The sequence below is a fragment of the Epinephelus lanceolatus genome, chromosome 21, assembly GCF_041903045.1.
Source record: "Epinephelus lanceolatus isolate andai-2023 chromosome 21, ASM4190304v1, whole genome shotgun sequence".
NCBI classification, from domain to species: domain Eukaryota; kingdom Metazoa; phylum Chordata; class Actinopteri; order Perciformes; family Serranidae; genus Epinephelus; species Epinephelus lanceolatus.
The window spans coordinates 8,325,901-8,344,483 of NC_135754.1; the positions used below are offsets into that span (position 1 = coordinate 8,325,901).

The 18,583-nt window shown below is 43.2% G+C and overlaps 1 protein-coding gene across 1 annotated transcript in view; it reads right to left on the reverse strand.

The window, feature by feature from the left end:
* dnah9 (dynein, axonemal, heavy chain 9) overlaps nt 1–18,583 on the reverse strand; it is a 202,293-nt gene that overhangs the window by 144,472 nt on the left and 39,238 nt on the right. The window contains 8 exon segments of the mRNA XM_078163039.1: nt 9,988–10,148; nt 10,381–10,620; nt 14,298–14,423; nt 14,904–15,056; nt 15,560–15,686; nt 15,799–15,929; nt 16,261–16,538; nt 17,892–18,024. Coding sequence (XP_078019165.1) covers nt 9,988–10,148; nt 10,381–10,620; nt 14,298–14,423; nt 14,904–15,056; nt 15,560–15,686; nt 15,799–15,929; nt 16,261–16,538; nt 17,892–18,024 — 1,349 coding nt within the window.

Here is an 18,583-nt window from a genome sequence, read left to right on the forward strand (position 1 = left end):
TCCTCAAACAAAACAATAATTAAGCCCCAACGTTCTCAAACGAAACAATAATTAAGTCCCAATGTCCTCAAACGAAACAATAACTAAGACCCAACGTCCTCAAACAAAACAATAATTAAGTCCCAATGTCCTCAAACGAAACAATAATTAAGCCCCAATGTCCTCAAATGCAACAATAATAAAGTCCTAATGTCTTCAAATGAGTATGCCCTAATTAAGTGCATCCCAACTTGTTACTGTTGTCAAAATTGTTCACATTTGTTGCCATACCAAACTACAAACATTACTGATGACAAATATACATGTTTAAAGCATAAAATGAGATCAGGTTTTGGTAGGGTGACCATATTTTGATTTCCAAAAAAGAGGACACTCGCCCCGGCCACGAGATAGCCTACTTAAATGATACTCGCAGTTTACTCAAAGATGCCTTATAATTTTAATATATAAGTATTTATATGTATGGATAGAAAATTCAGTTATATTTAGGGATGCACCGAATATATTCGGCCGAATATTGCAAAAAAACACATATTCGGTATTCGGTGGAATAAGTTAAAAGCAAGGCTGAATAATAGCGGCGTGTTTTGATAACACAGTCAAACAGCGTGCCGTGACGGGCGGAGTAAAATGTCGGCAGTGTGGCGATCCGTCCGTCACCGCACTCAAATTTGCGACTAAAAATAGTTTTGAGCGAGCAAAATAGGCTTAAATCATTCAGCACGCTGTGCGAACAGCCTACAGATTTCAACCACCAGCAGAAACGAAAGGTGAATCCCACCGATTGTGGGTTGAACGGGGGTCACAGACACAGTAATGTATTCCTGTCAAATACGGCGGCCATCGGCTTACCAGCAACGGAAAAGTCGGCTCCAATAATATCCTCTTCTTGGCGTGTGGACTGCCCAGAAGTACCTGAACAGTCGAGCCAGCCGAAGACAGGTATGTGACGTGTCAGAGGAGGGTGGCTGGTTGATTCTTATTTATTTATTTTATTTTGATCCCCCCTATGTTAATCACTTATTGATGCTGTTTCTGAAGTATGAATAAGTCAATAAGTAATTTATTCCACTGAAATATCATTGATGTAGCCTATAATAGAAAAGTGATTTATCTTTTTATAAATGACAAAAGGCACATCTGCCTCATTTTCACTGTGGTATTGTGATACTACTCAGAACCATGATATTTTCATTGGTATCGTACAGTGGAATCCAATTTTGGTACCGTGACAACACTAATCTGGAGGGGGTTCATCTGCAAAAACTAATGAAAAACTAAACAATGATATTCGGTATTCAGCCAAGCGTTTAATATTATTCAGCTTCGGCTTCGGCCACAAATTTTCATTTCGGTGCATCCCTAGTTATATTACAAAATAATATCTCTCAAAGACAGAAATTTAGATAGGCTTCTCAGAGGTTACTCAACTTGCTTTTATTATGCCTGAAATAATAATCTTTTTACAAGTTTCAATTGTACAAAAATAAATATAAATGTAAAATAAATGTAAAATCTCTGGAATGAAATAATGATAGAAATAATGTCTCTTCTGTATTAGAAAAATCAACTTGTAAAATAATAGCTATCTTTTCAAATCTTACTGGACAAATAAATAAATAAATAAATAAATAAATAATATGAAATAATGTTCTAAATAATACCTCTTCTGTATTAGAAAATCCAACTTTGAGCTCCCTGACACCTTTATTAGACACAGAATCATATGTGCCAGCTTTGTACACGGTGCACCTCCCATATATCCCGACCGGGTCGGGACGGTAAGTTGGGAATTTTTTCTGCAGTTCATCTGTGAAGCTGCACTTGCGCTTCGGCATCTTGGAAGCTTATAGAATAAGGCTGCGCCGCCAGTGTCTGCTGCTTCCTGAGTGTTGGAGATCCGCCGATAAGGCACCCTCTCGGGGATTACGCACACACAAACACACACAAGGAAAACCGGACATTATCATCAATTGATAAACACCCCCCGGACACCCCGGACAGGATGAGAAAAGTGGACATGTCCGGGCAAAAGAGGACGTTTGGTCAGCCTAGGTTTTGGACCTTGTCCAGTTTTGTGTCAGGGTCGGCTGCAGACTGACTTGGCACAGATTGCTGCCATCTTGTTTTTACATGGATTAGTGTATTGTGCTCTTACTTCCACTAGATGGCACAAAAAAGTGACCACGAATGAAGAACAGACCTAAGTTAAGTAGAATGGAGTGTAAAGTCAAGTAAACCCAAAATGTGATGTCCTCATATGAGGGCAGAGGGTCTCAGGAGGATATGGCTGTTAGCTCTATAAACATAGCACCCAACCTCCTGTTCCCCCCTGGTTAACACCATTAGCTCTCTCAGCTCTGTTGCAGTTGTTTAGCACTGTTTATGGAGTACGCACCGTTAGCTGGCGCCAGCTCAGCCAACTCCATGCTTAAACTGTGTGCAGATAACTTATACCCTCTGAATTTTGCATTGAGGGCTTTTAAGACGAGATCTTGTCTCATATCACAATACTGATATAATACTGATATTTTGCCCATCCTTAGTCTGGTGGCACACTGCATACTCCTTGCTGTCTCCCTGTCTTAGTAAAAATGCTGGAAATAAGAGGAACTGAGCTCCTGGTAATTCTCACAAACATCAATGTCTCTCTCCAGGCCAAAATACAAAATACCTGCAGGAAGGAACCCAAGGTTTTTTAGCCTGGGAGTACCTGTGGTGTTGACACATTGTGGACAACCATGTGCACAAAGATGCCTACTTTAGACCATGCTTAAGTACAGCTGTGTAGCAAGTACTGCTTCAAATAAGTATCAATGAAATGAACTGCAAAATCTGTAAACAAAAACTATGCAGATGGTTCCACAAGTGGCTCAATCAGACAATTAAAGCATGAGGTTGGCATTCAACAGGAGAAGATCAGCATAACAAAGAACACTGAAACAAACATGCTGAAGTGGCTGCGTACAAAGGATTTTTCCCCTGCTACTGCAGTATGAAAATATGCTGGAATAACATTGGATCAATTGTGTCTGATTGGCATTGTGGTTTTTCCACATCAGAAACAGTGTACTTCCACTAGGAATTATTGCTCTACTACAATACCACCACATGATCTACTATGTATGAGAAAAAAACAACAATCGATGATTAATCAGATTATTAGATGACTAGATAATTAATCAATGACTAATTATCTACAGTTCTGTGTTAAGATCAGATTTTTTTGTCATCAGGAATGCCATTTTTTTAAAGAGATAGATTCCCAGAAAGGAGTTATATTAAAATTGCAGGAAAACATTCATTAGAAACTGGCTCCAGCAACATCAAGCTGCCACTTTAAATGATCCTGACTGACTTTTAATAAAGGCATCCTAGAAAAAGGTTGAATTTCTTCAGCAGCATTACAAAAACTGCACACAGCCGTTAACAGAGCAAACTACAAATTCTCAGTTGACACAGTCTTATAACCAGCACTGACAATGTCTTGGTGTCAGCTCAGCCGTCATCATACATAACCTCATTATATGATAATATAATCTGCTCCTGTGCTTTGATTATCACGCAGGCTGATTAGCGACACCAGTGATTGCTTCTCCTGCAGAACCTGTCAGGACTAACAAACAGGTCTGCCCATCTCGTATCAATAAAAAGCAGCAGCATCATGGGCGTGAACTGATGGAGACAATCAGGACTTTATTGATCAGGGCAATAAACACAATGCTTTGCCTTGAACATCAATACAGCAATGATTTTAATGAGCTGCTGGTTAATAGATGATGTATGGAAGGGGAAAATATTGGAAAGCATAACGAGAGACAGACGCTCAGAGAAGACAAATGATCCCATCTGTATACAGTGTATCATCCGGATACCAGCGCCAACAGGCTTTATGGCTCTCCCCTGAAATATGGCCAAAAATCTCACAATCGCTCGTCTAGGAGGCTGGATAAGGATGTCCTGCATGGAATAACTAAAGCCAGATAGAAGATGAGGGTGTGAAGCTAAACTGGGCAGCTGTGACAGGGTGACTTGTTTTATTACAGTGTTTTTAAAAGAAACAGCTATATATCAGTCTGTCTGTCTAACTCATTCTTCCTCCATCCCTCTCTCTGCTGGTGTGTGTGTGTGTGTGTGTGTGTGTGTGTGTGTGTGTGTGTGTGAGCTGGGTAAAATATTCCTGACATTTTGCATAATGGTGCAGCTTTGGAGATCCTGCAGTAAGTATTGAGCGAATGCTAACATTGTGCCGATAACATTCCTGCTGTTATAGATTAGTGCGAATGATTCCTTTAGCCTAATTATGCTGCTGCAGAAGGTGAACAAACCATACCGACTATAGTCAGCTTGTGGTAAACAAGCACATACAGGCCTGTGTTCATTATAAATATCTTCACAGCAGCTGCACATGTATGGCTTGACATTGTGTCATTGTTATATTCCATCCATCCCTCCATCCCTCCCTCTCTCCCTCTATCTCTCTCATTTTATATATGTATGTATGTATATATATATATATATATATATATATATATATATATATATATATACACATATATATATATACACACACACACACACACATATATATATACACATATATATGTATATATATATACACATATATATACATATATATATATGTGTGTGTGTGTGTGTGTGTGTAATGCTCTGGATTGAGATCTGGTGACTGTGGAGGCCATTGGAGTACAGTTTATTCATTGTCATGTCATCCAGCTGGAGATGATTTGAGCTTTGTGACCTGGCACATTATCTTGCTGAAAGTAGCCATCAGAAGATGGGTACACTGTGGTCATAAAGGAATGGACACGGTCAGCAACAATACTCAGGTAGGCTGTGGCATTTAAACAATGCTCAGTTGGTACTAAGGGTCCCAAAGTGTGCCAAGAAAGTCTCCCCCACACCGTTATAACCACCACCAGCCTGAACCGTTGATACAAGACAGGACCATCTGAATGTCGCAGCAGAAATCGAGACCCATCAGACCAGGCAATGTTTTTCCTATCCTCTGTTGTCCAATTTTGGTGAGCTCTTGCAAATTGTAGCCTAAGTTTCTTCTTCTTGGCTGACAGGAGTGGCAACCAGTGTCAATGTCTGGGCATCATCCTGATGAGTCGATGGATAGTGTCCTGGGAGATCCTCTTCCAGACCTGGATCAGGACATCAGTGAGCTCCTGGACAGTCTGTGGTGGTACTTGGCAGTGTCAGATACACTGATATAAAACGTTCCATAGGTGCTCAATTGGATTTAGGTCAGGGGAACAAGAGGGACAGTTATAGCATCAATGCCTTCGTCATCCAGGAACTGCCTGCACACTCTGGCCACATGAGGCCAGGCATTGTCCTGCACCAGGAGGACCCCAGGGCCCACTGCACCAGCATAAGGTCTGACAGTCGCTCTGAGGATTTCATCCTGGTACCTAACAGCAGTCAGGGTACCGAGGACAGAGCCCATGGGCCTCCCCTGGGTCAGGAAAGACGGGACTCGCCAGTGACGCAGCACTCTGACGCACTCCACTGTGACCGGCACTCTCCGTGCGCAATGACACACGGGGTCCAGCCTGAGGGAAGACACCCAGTACTGGAATTCCCTCATGTGGAGGCGGCCAAGATGGACTACGAGAATGGCAGACGCCATCAGCCCGAGTAATCGAAGACATAATCTGAATTGAACAGATCTGCGTAGACGAAAAAGCGCGAGGCACGCCCTGAAGGTCTTTACTCTCTCCGCCGAGAGGCGAGCTGTGAAAGACACCGAGTCCAGCAACAATCCCAGAAAGATTACGCTCTGTGCCGGAGATAGCACGCTCTTTTCCGCATTTATCACGAAACCCAAGTCGGATAGGTGTCGTATGAGAGTACGGGTGTGCGTCCTGGCTTCCTTCTCCGTTTGCTCTAACAGCAGCCAATCGTCCAGGTACGTGGCCAGGCGGATGCCCTGCCGCCTCAGCGGGGCTATTGCCGCCTCCGGGCACCATACGAACACCCTCGGGCTCAGAGACAAGCCGAAGGGGAGTACGCAGTACTTGTATCATACCCTGTGGAAAGCGAATCTTTCTGTGAGGAGGATAAATTGGAATGTGGAAATACGCGTCTTTCAGATCGATGGATGTGAACCAATCGTCTTGTCATACTAGACACAACAGGGATGCGTGCGTGAGCATCCTGAATTTGTATTTCCTGAGATATTTGTTCAGAGCCCGTAGATCCAGGATAGGGCGAATACCGCTCCCCCCCCCCCCCCCCCCGTTTGGGGACCAGAAAATACCTGGAGTAAAAACCGCTCTGACTTTGTGCGGGAGGAACGACACATATTGCTCTTTTGTTCAACAGCGAGAGGATTTCCTTCTGTAAAACGCGAGCTGACTCCCCCTGCGCCTGGGAATGCACTATGCTGGAGAACCGGGGAGGAACGACGGCGAATTGAAGCCTCCTATCCCCACGAAATCGTTCTTAGCACCCAGGGCGAGGCTGCCAGCGCGGCCCATCTCTCCCGTCTGGCTGCGCAGCCCGGGCTGGGGTGATGAAGATGTCATCGTCCTCTTCATCCTCTGATATGAGGATATCCGAGGCCTCATCTTCATCTTCTCCATAGTTCAATTCCAGGACGTCCTCCTCTGGCAGGAGAACTGGAGCCAGGTCCAGCTGTGAGCCCCAGCTGGCACTAGCTGCCGGTATCACCTCCGCAGTGGCTTCCCTCTCCTCCGCTTTGAACCAGGTGTTTGCCGGTTGGAAGGTAGGGGTCACGTCCAGACAAGCCGTCTGCGGAGACTTTTGACGGTAAACACAGCGCAGTGTTGACACGAGCCGGGAACATCGATAGCTAGCCGGGCATGTTCCAGCCCTAAGCAGCTCGAGCAAACCTGGTGTGTGTCTTTGCTCGAAATCTTATTTCCACAGCGACAGGCACGGGCCCCAGAGCCTCCGGTAACTCTGGTGTTAGGAGTTTTGGCCTGCATTCCTCGAGAGCTGGTGCGCTGGCATGGAGTCGAGGCAGCTAGCTGGTGTGCTAACTGTGAAGACGTCAAGAGATTAGCTGGAATGCTAATGCTCGACGAAGCTCAAGCTACCGTGGTGAGGAGCCGAGTAAAGATTACCAAGCCGTGGAGGGCGAGGAAAACACCAAATCCGATCTGGTGTGATCGAAAAAGAAGCAAATCCAAGCTAACGTTACCTAGCGCCTGGCGACGGAAGCTAAATAAGAGCCGTCTGTGGATGGTTAAGCTAGCTAGCTCCTGACGCGAGATATGTTCCAAGTGAGAAGAGGTGTTTGAATGAGACTGTGTCGTCCGCAGCAGCTATTTAAGGTAGGCGGCACTACCTGGTGCGGACGAACACGTTCACCAGCCAATCAGGATTGGCGTAATGAGATTAATGCTTCTGAGGTCTGCAGCGAGGCGTGCATCCCATAGTGAGACATCGAAACGAATATTATGAAAGAGAACATCTATTTAGATGAGTTTTATGTTTTTAATTCAAACAATGACATGATTTGAGTTAGTTTTCATAAAGTGGCTTCCTGTGTGTCAAATAACTGATTTAAAAATACCACTGCTGGTTTATAAAGCACTGAATGGTTTAAGGCCATAATACATCTCTGTTCTGCTACAGTATGTTATGAATTGCCCAGACCTCCCAGATCATCTGGGAGATGTTTACTTACTGTTCCAAAGCTCAGTTCTTGTAAATGAAGGCTCAAAATGTTTCTGCCTTTAAGTGAAATTTGGAGCTATTTATTTATATACATCATTTATTCTCCTTATCTGTTCTACTCAATTTTTGCTTATTTTTGTCTTTGAATTTACTTTATTCTATTCAAATCATCTTTATGTCTTTTTATACAGCCTCATGTTTCTTTTTGTGTCCCATTTAATGCCTTTTTATCTCTGATGCAAAGCACTCTGAAAATCCATGAACTTGCTTTGCCTAGAGGTAAGTGAGAGATGTTTTGGGTGAGCTGGCCCAACAAGCATTGTGTCAACCTAAAAACAAGCCTTTTCTTCGCAGTGACTGTGATGTTTGGTGACGTCAGGTTTTCACTTGACAGCATCTTCTCTGGCCGGCTCTGTTGCAAAGAAAGTTGTGTAACAATATCATGAAGCAAACATGCTTTTAGCTGTTCTCTCAAGTCGTGGATTAAAGGATTTGACACCCAACCCCCTGGTCCATGGTCCATTGTTGAAATGAAAGCCAGTGGCAAACTGTGTGAGTCGCAGCGAGCCACAGCGAGGCCATGCACCATATGGTGAAGTCTTGCTACACGGCCGCTGATCCGCCATCAAAGCCCATTGTTTCTGCTTTGTTCAGGCTTCAAAGGGAATACTGGTCAGTCTGGAAAACCGCACAGTCAAATGCTGCAGTGTGCAGCTGGGGGGGCTCTGGGAGGCAGGTATTCATCTCTGTGTAGTTAAAACTTTATCAGGAATCCTGCAGAAACATGTGCATGTGAACAAACAAGCTGTTGGCAAAGTGCCTGAGCTGAGTTGTTCTAAAAGGTTCCACTTGTGGTGGGTGTACATAATGATTCAAATGAAGATCCTCAGAATGCGTCAGATGGTTATTATTAGACAAGAAGCCTGTATCTTCTTGTCAGTTTTTCAATTAAAGGAAAAAAGACCAATTTTCATCAACACAGATGGATTTCTGAAAACGTACTTATAATGGATTTTGAGTGGGCTTCATGCAAACTGGCATATTTGATAAACCTGTACAGGACGTAATGCTAGATATTCTTGCAGTTTCACTTTTTAATTTTTCACTTAACCCTTTCCCCAAACAGAAGCTGTCCAAATGTAGCAACTGTATCTAAGCACAGCAGGCCTTTCAGGTTCTGGATCACTCTACATGCTGAAGATGCGTGCATGGGCTGTACATAGACAGACTCAGAATTAGATGGGTTTGAAGATTCTTGCAATTCCAGAACTTAAACACAAGAGTAACAGTGTGATGAATGCATTAATCTGTGTTTATGTGCGCCAACATAAGCTGCAAATGTTAGCATGTCTGGCTAACTAGTTCACTAATCAAACCCAGGTTTACTTCCAAGGCCAAGGAACATTACCTAACATTTTACCTTGTAAAAACCATTAATCAAACACAGCAGACACACTGAGCAGCATTTTCTCCCTGTGTGGAAACCAGTCCAGGATGCTAGCACTGCATATCAGAGTTAAGTTTAGCATTAACACTTGTTTTCTAGAGTCAGTTAGTCCTCACCCTCTCTTGTAACATTAAAAGTGAAACAGGTGACATTGGACGAGAGGCAGGGTACACCTTGGACAGGTCACCAGACTATCGCAGGGCTAACACATAGAGTCAGACAACCATTCACAATCACTTTCACACCTACGGCCAATTTAGAGTCACCAATTAACCTGCATGTCTTTGGACTGTGGGAGGAAGGTGGAGTACCTGCAGAAAACCCATGCTGACTCGGGGAGAACATACAATAAAACCAAATTTGTAAGCTAAGTAGATTCAGACTTTTAATTTTTACCATCTTACTTATAACACCAGAACTACAACAATGCTGTGTCTTTCTTTATCTGTCCTTTTTGCCTGGGATACGTAGCTTTAGCCTCGGTCTTTTAGTACAATACGTAGCCATCAAATGCATATTTAAGACCATACTTACGTTACCATACATACAGGCATCTCATTTCAAAAACAGTCAGCTGAAAACATTGAAAAGTCTGTCATGTTTTCCGCCTACTCATGGTACTACGCTTTGCTTAGTTAGCTAGCTGTTCTAAAAAAAATCTGCCAGTGACAGTTGTCATTTATAGCACTGCTAGTTAGAAATGAGAGGCATGGTTAAGTCAACTTTTGTCTGTCTGTATCAAGGTCCCACTGTTTCAATAGATAGTATGAATTGAAATAGCTTCACCTCCCATTCAGTTGACAAGCAATCATGCCATTTGTTGCCTTTCGGTCTGAACAAAGACACGAGGAATGACACCTCCATACCTGTCCGTCAGAGGAGTGATGACTAATCGTGGCGTGTTGCCCAGGTATTCGTAGGAGTAGAGAAACTGGGCATCGCAAATGTTGGCAAAACAATGCCTCTCCTTTTCATCCCATCGGTGTCTCAGCTGGGAGAGCCACACAAAGGCCTGAGAGTTCTCCACCTTAAAAAAAGACAGAGTTGAATAGAGCGTGCCAAGGCTTGAAATAAAGCCAGAAATAATCTGAGCTTTCCCACCCTCTAATTATGGTAATGACATGCCTTGCTTGAATATCTTGAGTGCATTACTCACTAGTAATAGCCTCTCAAAAAATACAGCAGCAATCATGGTGTCTGCATACGAATTCATACAGTACAGGTTCTCGGCCACATTTCTCCACCATGCCGCTCCTCACCTTCTGAGCGATCATCTTGGCCACCACGTCTCTTGCATGGACGTCAATGGTGCAGATCGTCATGACCTTCCGTCGATCGCCAGGTGTAAGCTGCCCAATCAGCATGGAAATGAGGGTATTAAGCTGGGACACCTGTTTCTTGTAGTACTCTTTCATGGCGTTGTCATAGCCCTCCTCAAGACGGGCAAACGCCATGCCGACGTCAGAAGTCCACCAGATTTGTGTGCAGGTCAATGCCACCTAAGAGGCAAACAAAGAAATTAAAAGGCATATTCTGTACACAAAATGCAGTTGATAGGATTCATGTAGATGAACTCCTGTATTTGAGGGTATACTATGCAGGAATTGTTGTTTACTGTGTGTAAACACAACATTCAGACAGGACCCTCCTCCCTACACTGCTTGTACATACAACGCAAGCTAGCGTTTCTGTTGTAGGAATATTACATTTGTTGCACGGAGGAGCCAAATAATAAAAATAATTGCTGTTAGGCTAATCTTGTTTTTCCTCCTCCTTCCAAAAGTTGAAATTAATTTTCTTAGTTGGGAGGGAGTTGTCCCTCTCACTTTTTAGAACTCTGGTCCCCTCCTGTTTGATTTCCTCTTTAAACTCTCTTACTATCCAGCTGTCATGATCCACATGAGAGAAGCTCTGACTTGATAAAAACACATTCATTAACGTCACCTTATTGCACTACCATGCATTTACAGCAATGAACTTTATTTGGGCCAGTGTCACAAACTGGCTCAAGGAATGTGAAAGAGGGAGTCCACACAAGGTCATACCTTAAACAAACATCATATTAAACTAAAGTTAACAATGAAGCAACGGAACATTGAAGCAGTGCATTGTTCCATCCATCACACACAACACAGGAGGTGTGTCGTGTGTGGTGGAAGGGCTAATGTCAACTGAAAGGAGGGAGACAGAGGCCAAATCCCAATGTCCACCTTAAGCCCCGAACCCTGACGTCACTTGGTAATGAGTGTATGAGTGTACGAAGTTGCCAAGGCCTCCAAATGGTATAGACAGGAATGGGACAGCACTTTGCCACATATCACTTAACCCTGACGACAGCAAAAGGTTCCATACAATTGTGGGTTTGGGACATTATTTTACTTTTTTGACTTTTGCTCACTGTTTGTGAACAAAATAGTGATGCTGGATCAGATCTGATGGAAGCACATTTGGAAATCATAATAACGCAACTACACACAGTTCTGCTTATGAATCACCAGTGAGGTATATATTTATACTTAGATGTAAACTTCTTTTTACTTGGTTGCTCTTTCCCTGTTAGTTTACTGTTTATCTTAACACCTTTGGTCTTCCCTGGTAACCCCATCTTTTAACGTCACAACACTATGAGCTGTGGGTTATTCCCTAAAGCAAAGTCTGCAGCCATGCGGACTTATGAAAAGTGTGTATAAAGAGGCTTGTTTGAGTTGAGCTAGGCCTGTACAGATTCAATCAATGCTGAACGCTGTACAATGCATGCCAGTTTGTGTCTGACTTCATCCCTACTTGCTCTGACGTCATGCACAAGTGGACAACCGTATTCTCACCAGATCGAAGCGGCTGCAGTTTTTGGAGCCAGTTGCAGTTGCAGCTCTCTACCGACTGCAAGACCCAGGGCACGATGGGAAATGCTTGGCTCTCACTTGATCTAACAGCTGATTGGTTTAGATGTTGACTCAGCAACATGACGTTTTAGATAAACTTTTCATTTTTGTTGAATCAGAGATTTTTATTTCTGTCTGATTTGAGGGTTCATTCTGTTAACAGAATACATGCTGTGTGGCTGATGATGTTGTTTAGTAAGGAGACTAATTACTTTCATATCACAGATCAGAAACTATACATAGTTTATTGTTTATTGTTATTTGACTGTTATAATTACTGAAGTATTTAGCAACACAAAGACTTGTGGTAAGTGAGATGTATAGATTCCTTAAATAACATCTGTATAGATGTGAAGCCCAGACTATATATGACAGATCTTCAATGAAAGCTGTTGTCCGTTTCTTTCCTGTGTTTGACTATTAATATTTTCAATTTATCTATGTAGTTTGAGGGGACAGGTCTGCTCTGTAAGTTATGTAAAATGCAAGTTGAACCACAAGCAGAAACAACAGATCATTTGTACAGTATTTTAATAGGCTACTCTGTCATAATTACAACTACAGACTGTGAACAAATTGATATATGGGCCTGATTAAATTTTAGTAAATTGGGATTAGATCTAACAAGATGTGTGTGTTTCTGTGACTTCCTTTTACAGACTGAAGGCTGCCGGAAGCTGTCAGACTTGACCATGGGTTTTGTCACCACCCCCTGCTGTGGCTGCCTCGCCCCGTTCATTTTTCAGGCAAGGTGCAGTTCATCTCGAACAAGCCTAAAGGCTCACAAAGTGTGCGAGAGAGCCCTCATGCACTCGAAGATTTGACAGTGGGACAGCTCTAAGCCCTCTGGGACTTAATGGGAATGTGCCTCAAACTCTGAGAGTCCGTGAGCGTGTACATTGGGATCAGACCAGAGTGGCCTAAAGGCTAAGGTGAGCCTAATCAGCTGATGACCTTCCTGTGTTGGCCAACTAACTGCTGAGGTTGGCCAGGAAAGCCTATAAGACAGTGGGAAGCGACTCACACCAGTGAATGCCTTACAATTTTTTTGCCCCAAGTTTTGCCTCTCAGGTTTCCCCAAGCCTCTGATTGTTTTGAGGGTTTTTCTCATTTGTCTATTTTGTGCCTCTTCGTCTCCTCTCTTCTCCGTCTTCTGCCTGTGATCCAGATATCGATCTCAACGCGTCATCTTGAAGGATGTCTCAATTCCTGAAATGCATCTCAAGGAGAGGAGGCTGCAAGAGGAGCTATGAGTGAGGATGCACAGGTGTATCCTCTTTTTAGAAATGGTGACGTATAATAGAGGGAGACAGCACTGGAATATACATACCATGGCAAAATGAATTAAAAGTAAATATATAAGTTGTTTTGAACACTGTTATGCTCATCTGACAGAGATCATAAAATACAGCTGTAGGCTATAACATTAACAATGGAGAGATGATGCAGCTGTGCCACACAGCATATTTACTCAACGGTGCTTTACAATGATGACTCCGAGGCCATCAATAGAGTGTAAAATCCCTACAGAGTGCAACTAAACTTCTCTTTGTTTTGTTAATACATTGAATTGTGCCATTTACAAGCTCTCCTTCACTCTTCTGGAGGGCGGTACCAGGAGCACACTGCATAATGAGCTGCTGCTTTAGTAAATAGGAGTAAATCTGGCCGTCAGCTGCAAAGTTCTTACACTGATGATTTATAACTTTCTTCAGTAACAAGTTGTTAATCTACAGTCAATGAAAAAACTTTGCTGAATTACTAACAGATTGATCTTCGTCCTCTGTTGGTCACATTGTTACCTGGAGAGTGATTCAGCACCTGTTTTGTTTTTTGGGTTTTTTTTTACCTGTGCTTTTATAAAGTTAACACTATTGATCCTGAAGTTGATTTCATCACTTCTCTAAAGCCCTGAACTGCTGTTCGTTCAGCAGGGTAACACACCAGAGTCAGTGATGTTTTACCATTTAGAGCATCAAATACTTTCTTTGAGACAATCCTTGGCATTTCCAGGTAGGGACAAGTGTTCCATTATCATAGACATACACCTACATTTGTTCTCACTTCCTACCCCTCTCTTTCTCACTGTTCAAAATACTCAACAGGATCTGGCTGCAAACTGTGTATGTAAAGCATTAGTGAGTGTGTGCACTGGACTGCAATATCTCTGAGAGGCATAGACATGATTATGGTACTAATCCATCAGATGTTGGATAAAGTGACTAACGGGTAAAAATCCCCAAAGTGAGTGTCGTCAGCTGAATCTATACATACACCCCACTGAGCCTGTTTACCTGAGCAGGATAGTCAAACAGCCACTGCTCTCTGGGTTTGTCCTCATAGGCTGTCACCGCCTCAGTCATCTCATGTCGGACCGTGGAGCGCATGCTGTCCAGGACCCGGTTTAGCCACAACTCCACCTTACACAAAACACACAAATTCCAAAGGCAGGCCCATGAATACACATGTTGAAAAATGTTGCAATGTGTGTCACATGAGCACTGACGGGCTCTCTTATCAATGGACCCTAATGAGGTCATTAATAAGCATTAGAGTGGAAGTGGAGTCAGGCAAATACTATGGGATGTAATGGAAAATTAATGGATTTATAGGCTTTGATATGCAAAACCCCAGGGGCAACGACAGACTCAATTCCATTTGCCTCCTATATTGTGAAGTGTGATATCTATATGATATGTATTTTCTTTCATTATAGAAAAGGGCAGGTGAGTGAATTTCCTCATCTATTGGAGTCATCCACAGCTGTAGTGTCACTGTCAGCAGTAAGTCTAATGAAGATAATATGAATGAATAAACATCTTAAGCATTTAGCTCAACCTACAGAACTTATGGTACTACAATGTTAGAGACATGAATCAATGATTATGGGTGTACTTTACCTGTCCAGTACAATCACAAGGCTCATTAAAGGGGACATATTCGTCCTCCTTGCTGTACATGCCCAGACCAGTCTTAGAAGGATTCCCCTCTCCATCTGCTTCAAACTGCATCTTAGCCATGTTGTCAAACAGCTTAGACAGATGCTTCTGGACCTGAGCAAACAAACAGACACATTCAGCTCAGGCTCAATTCACACTCAGCTCACGGTCTGACTGGTATTTTCTTTGCCGCCACACAAATAAATAACGTTTCATTACTGTTTTTCAGAATCATTTAGAGAAGGGCAGGACCCATGTTCTGCAGCATGCCTGCTAACTTCCTCTTTAGAGAGATTTAGTGGCAAGTTGTGCTTAACAGTGATTTATTTCTCCACGGTGGAAATGCATAAGACAATGTCCTGATGATGGAGGTTGGAGTAGGCTGCAAAACTATGAGCGACATTGCCCCTGTGTGGACACTATGGGTACTAAAAAGTCAACAGCACACAGCAAAAGAACTACATGGTGCTATGGAACATGGTTTAAGAAATCTATTACAAAGCAACTTTAGAAGGTGCAATGCATGGCGCAATATGTTATTTTTCTGAATTTGAAGTAAGCGGCAGACTGAAGCATAACATTCATTGTTACCCTTAAAGCAAAATGAGAGGAGCTACCTGGTTTGGGTTAGTCCCATTTGACAGGATGTCCAGCAGATCAGCTGAAGAGATAAAGTAAAATCTTGGGAAGGCCAGACGCTTGGTGTCCAGATATTCTGCCAGAGCTTTTTCACATAGAGAAAGCCTGTAAAAAAAAATTAAAGAGTCAGTCTGCATCCATGTGTAAGAAGAATAAACCAAGAGTACACAAGTTCTCCTGATAACAGATTTAAGGAGTAGAAACAGAGAACTCTCACCTGCTTTGGATGTCCTCCAGTTTACCAAACAGCCCTGGTTTATTCGTGGCCTCCACTACATTGGGCGTTTGATGCACTGCGTTCGCCAGCTCTTTGAAATCAGCATCAATCCCCTCGAAGCGCCTGGAGTCCTGCAGGGGATTTCATGAGGGAGCCCAGCCAAGGGATTTAGGTTCCCAAAAGAGAGAGGGGGAGAATCAGGGTTTAATAGCAAACATCTGGGTTTAAGCACAACCTAAATGATGTGGGAGCAATTAAAAAGTTGTGTAATCTCAGCTCTTAAATGAGGAGTACGAGCCAATTAATGCATTCCTAATTAACAGCTACAGCAGTCTTGCTATCTGGGTTCACATGGCAATGACAAGGGCGCAGGTCGAGGCCTGCATGCATGTCAGCTTGTCAGTGATGTATACCTATAGAGCTGTAATTAACTGTGTGCATGAATGTGGTTCAGTGTGGGACCTCAGGCAGCTGTGAGCGAATATCCTCGGAGCCAATGAAGATGCTTTCCAGGTGGGTCCATGTTCGCTGCACCTCGAACCAGATGGAGATGACAGAGTCAGCCACGGACAGCTTGCTCTGCCATGATGACACTTCATCCAGGAAGTAGGCGATGTACTTGGATGACATGAGGTTCTGCAGCTGCACTTGGTTGTCCTCCAGAGTCTCGATCAGTTCTTCGTCTGTGCGCAGCAGAGGCACCTGGGTCCGGTGGTGGGGCTCATACTGGAACTGCATGCCTGGATGGGATCAATTCACTCAAAAGGTCACAAAGTCTGGGTGGCAGGATGAAAAACTCTCAGGTTGGAGGAGTGCAACCACAACAAATTGGGCCCTATTTAGATGGTCTAAAACACGAAGCGCCAGGCGTTTGGCGCATGGGCGTGTCCCAGTCACTTGCTAGTTAGACAGCGCATTTTTAGACTGTGCGCCATGGCGGAGAGTCTAAAAGGGTTGGACTTACTCTGTGAATTAGTCATGGGTGTGTTTTGGGCGTATCATTCAATAAGCCAATCAGAGTGTCACCTCTCATTCCCTTTAAAAGAGGCGCGATTGGAGCGCATGGCGGAGAGCTAGTTAGATGGCAGACCTACCAACTGGAAAGGGTGAGCGTTTTACAGCTGAGAAGACAGAGCTCCTCGTGCGGGAGGTGAAGGCCCGTCAGAACCAGATCTACGGGGACAGCAGACAGGCACCCAAGCTCCCCGAGGTAAAGCACGCGTGGGATCACTAATACAAGAAAGATCTTACTAAATATCTGTGGAATATTATTCAAACCTGTTTTCATCATATAAAAGAGCACAGCTGTCAGGTCTGCGGCAGAGCTCCCCAAGGTGCTGATCCTGCAGCTAGGACTTGTTCAGCGTTTTCTCCCCCACCCACGTTTGTTAATTGTTTTCACATGTTTTCTAGAGCTGTGTTCTGCCTCTTATTTGCATGTGTGTCCTCTCTACACTCAGATAACAACAACATAATATAATATAATGTAGCCTAGTATAACATGTTAAAATAAATGCAATGTGTGGGCTTTGGTTTTCAATCAAAAAAATGATTGATTGGTCAGATAATTTCACAATTTCATTTGTCATTATTACACATTATGATGATCATTATTACTGCGATTAGATCATTCTGATTAATGACTGACCATTAAAACGTGTTTCTGATAAATATTTTAATGTGCACAATAATAACCTTTTACATTGTAATCATATTTTTATTTGTTATCTTTTGCATGTGTGGCTGCTCCGTGTGTGTCTGAGCAGAGTGCACGATGCATATTACTAACTTGTTTAACAGCGAAATACTGCGCCGTTGACTTTAGACCAGGTTTTTGTTGGTCACTGGCACATTTGCTTTTTACGTCATCTAATTAGCAACACGCCATGACTGCGCCTGACCACTCCTCATTTTTAGACCAACACACCCAGGGAAGCGCAAGTTCATTTGCTAATTAGACGACGAGGGCGCAGGGTGTGAAAATGACAACTGTGCCTGCATCTAAATACCAATGACTCTTGCGACATGGATTATGCGCCCTCCGCCAGTCCGCTTTAGACCATCTAAATAGGGCCCATTGTCCCTTGCTGTACCTGTCCATGTGGAGTTAAGCTCAGAGAGGACTTTCTCCATTCCCATCTCTTTAACAGCCTTGTCCACGATCCCTCTCACCTCCTCTTCAAAGCAGTGCAGGTTCAGCTGCAGCAGGTCGGCAAGAGTGGTCTCCTGCTCAGAGAATACCACAAAGTTACTTTACCCACACTTTATCTGTGCTGCACAATATAATATGATAATATCAGTAGCATATTACTGGTGAGCACCGGCTGATTGCTGGTTTCGTTTTAACAAGGACACACAGTGTGATTAATGTGAAGCAGTAGAAACCTGCCATTATAATCAAACTGCAGAGGAGTCACACCTGCAGTTTTCTGTCCAATTTGCAATTTAAGTGCTTCTGCAAATTTTGACATGTGTCACCTGAAGGCAATGGCAGTTACTACAGCAGTAACACTCATTGCCTGCAGGTGGCAGCAGTAAGTGTTAACTTTTCCATCCACAGCAGGAGCCTCACACTATGAGCAGAGCAGAACACTTGTCAAACATAGGACAGCAGATATTACTGAGGCTTTAATAATAAACATAATATCCAATACACTGAGGTTGAAACCAGTGTTTCAACTGATAAACCTGTGCTGTTTGTCTAATTGTAGTCACTGGATGTAACTTCAGCTGTATGAGTACAAGAACTGCAGGGAGAGCAAGAGGAAGTGAGACTGTGTCTGGA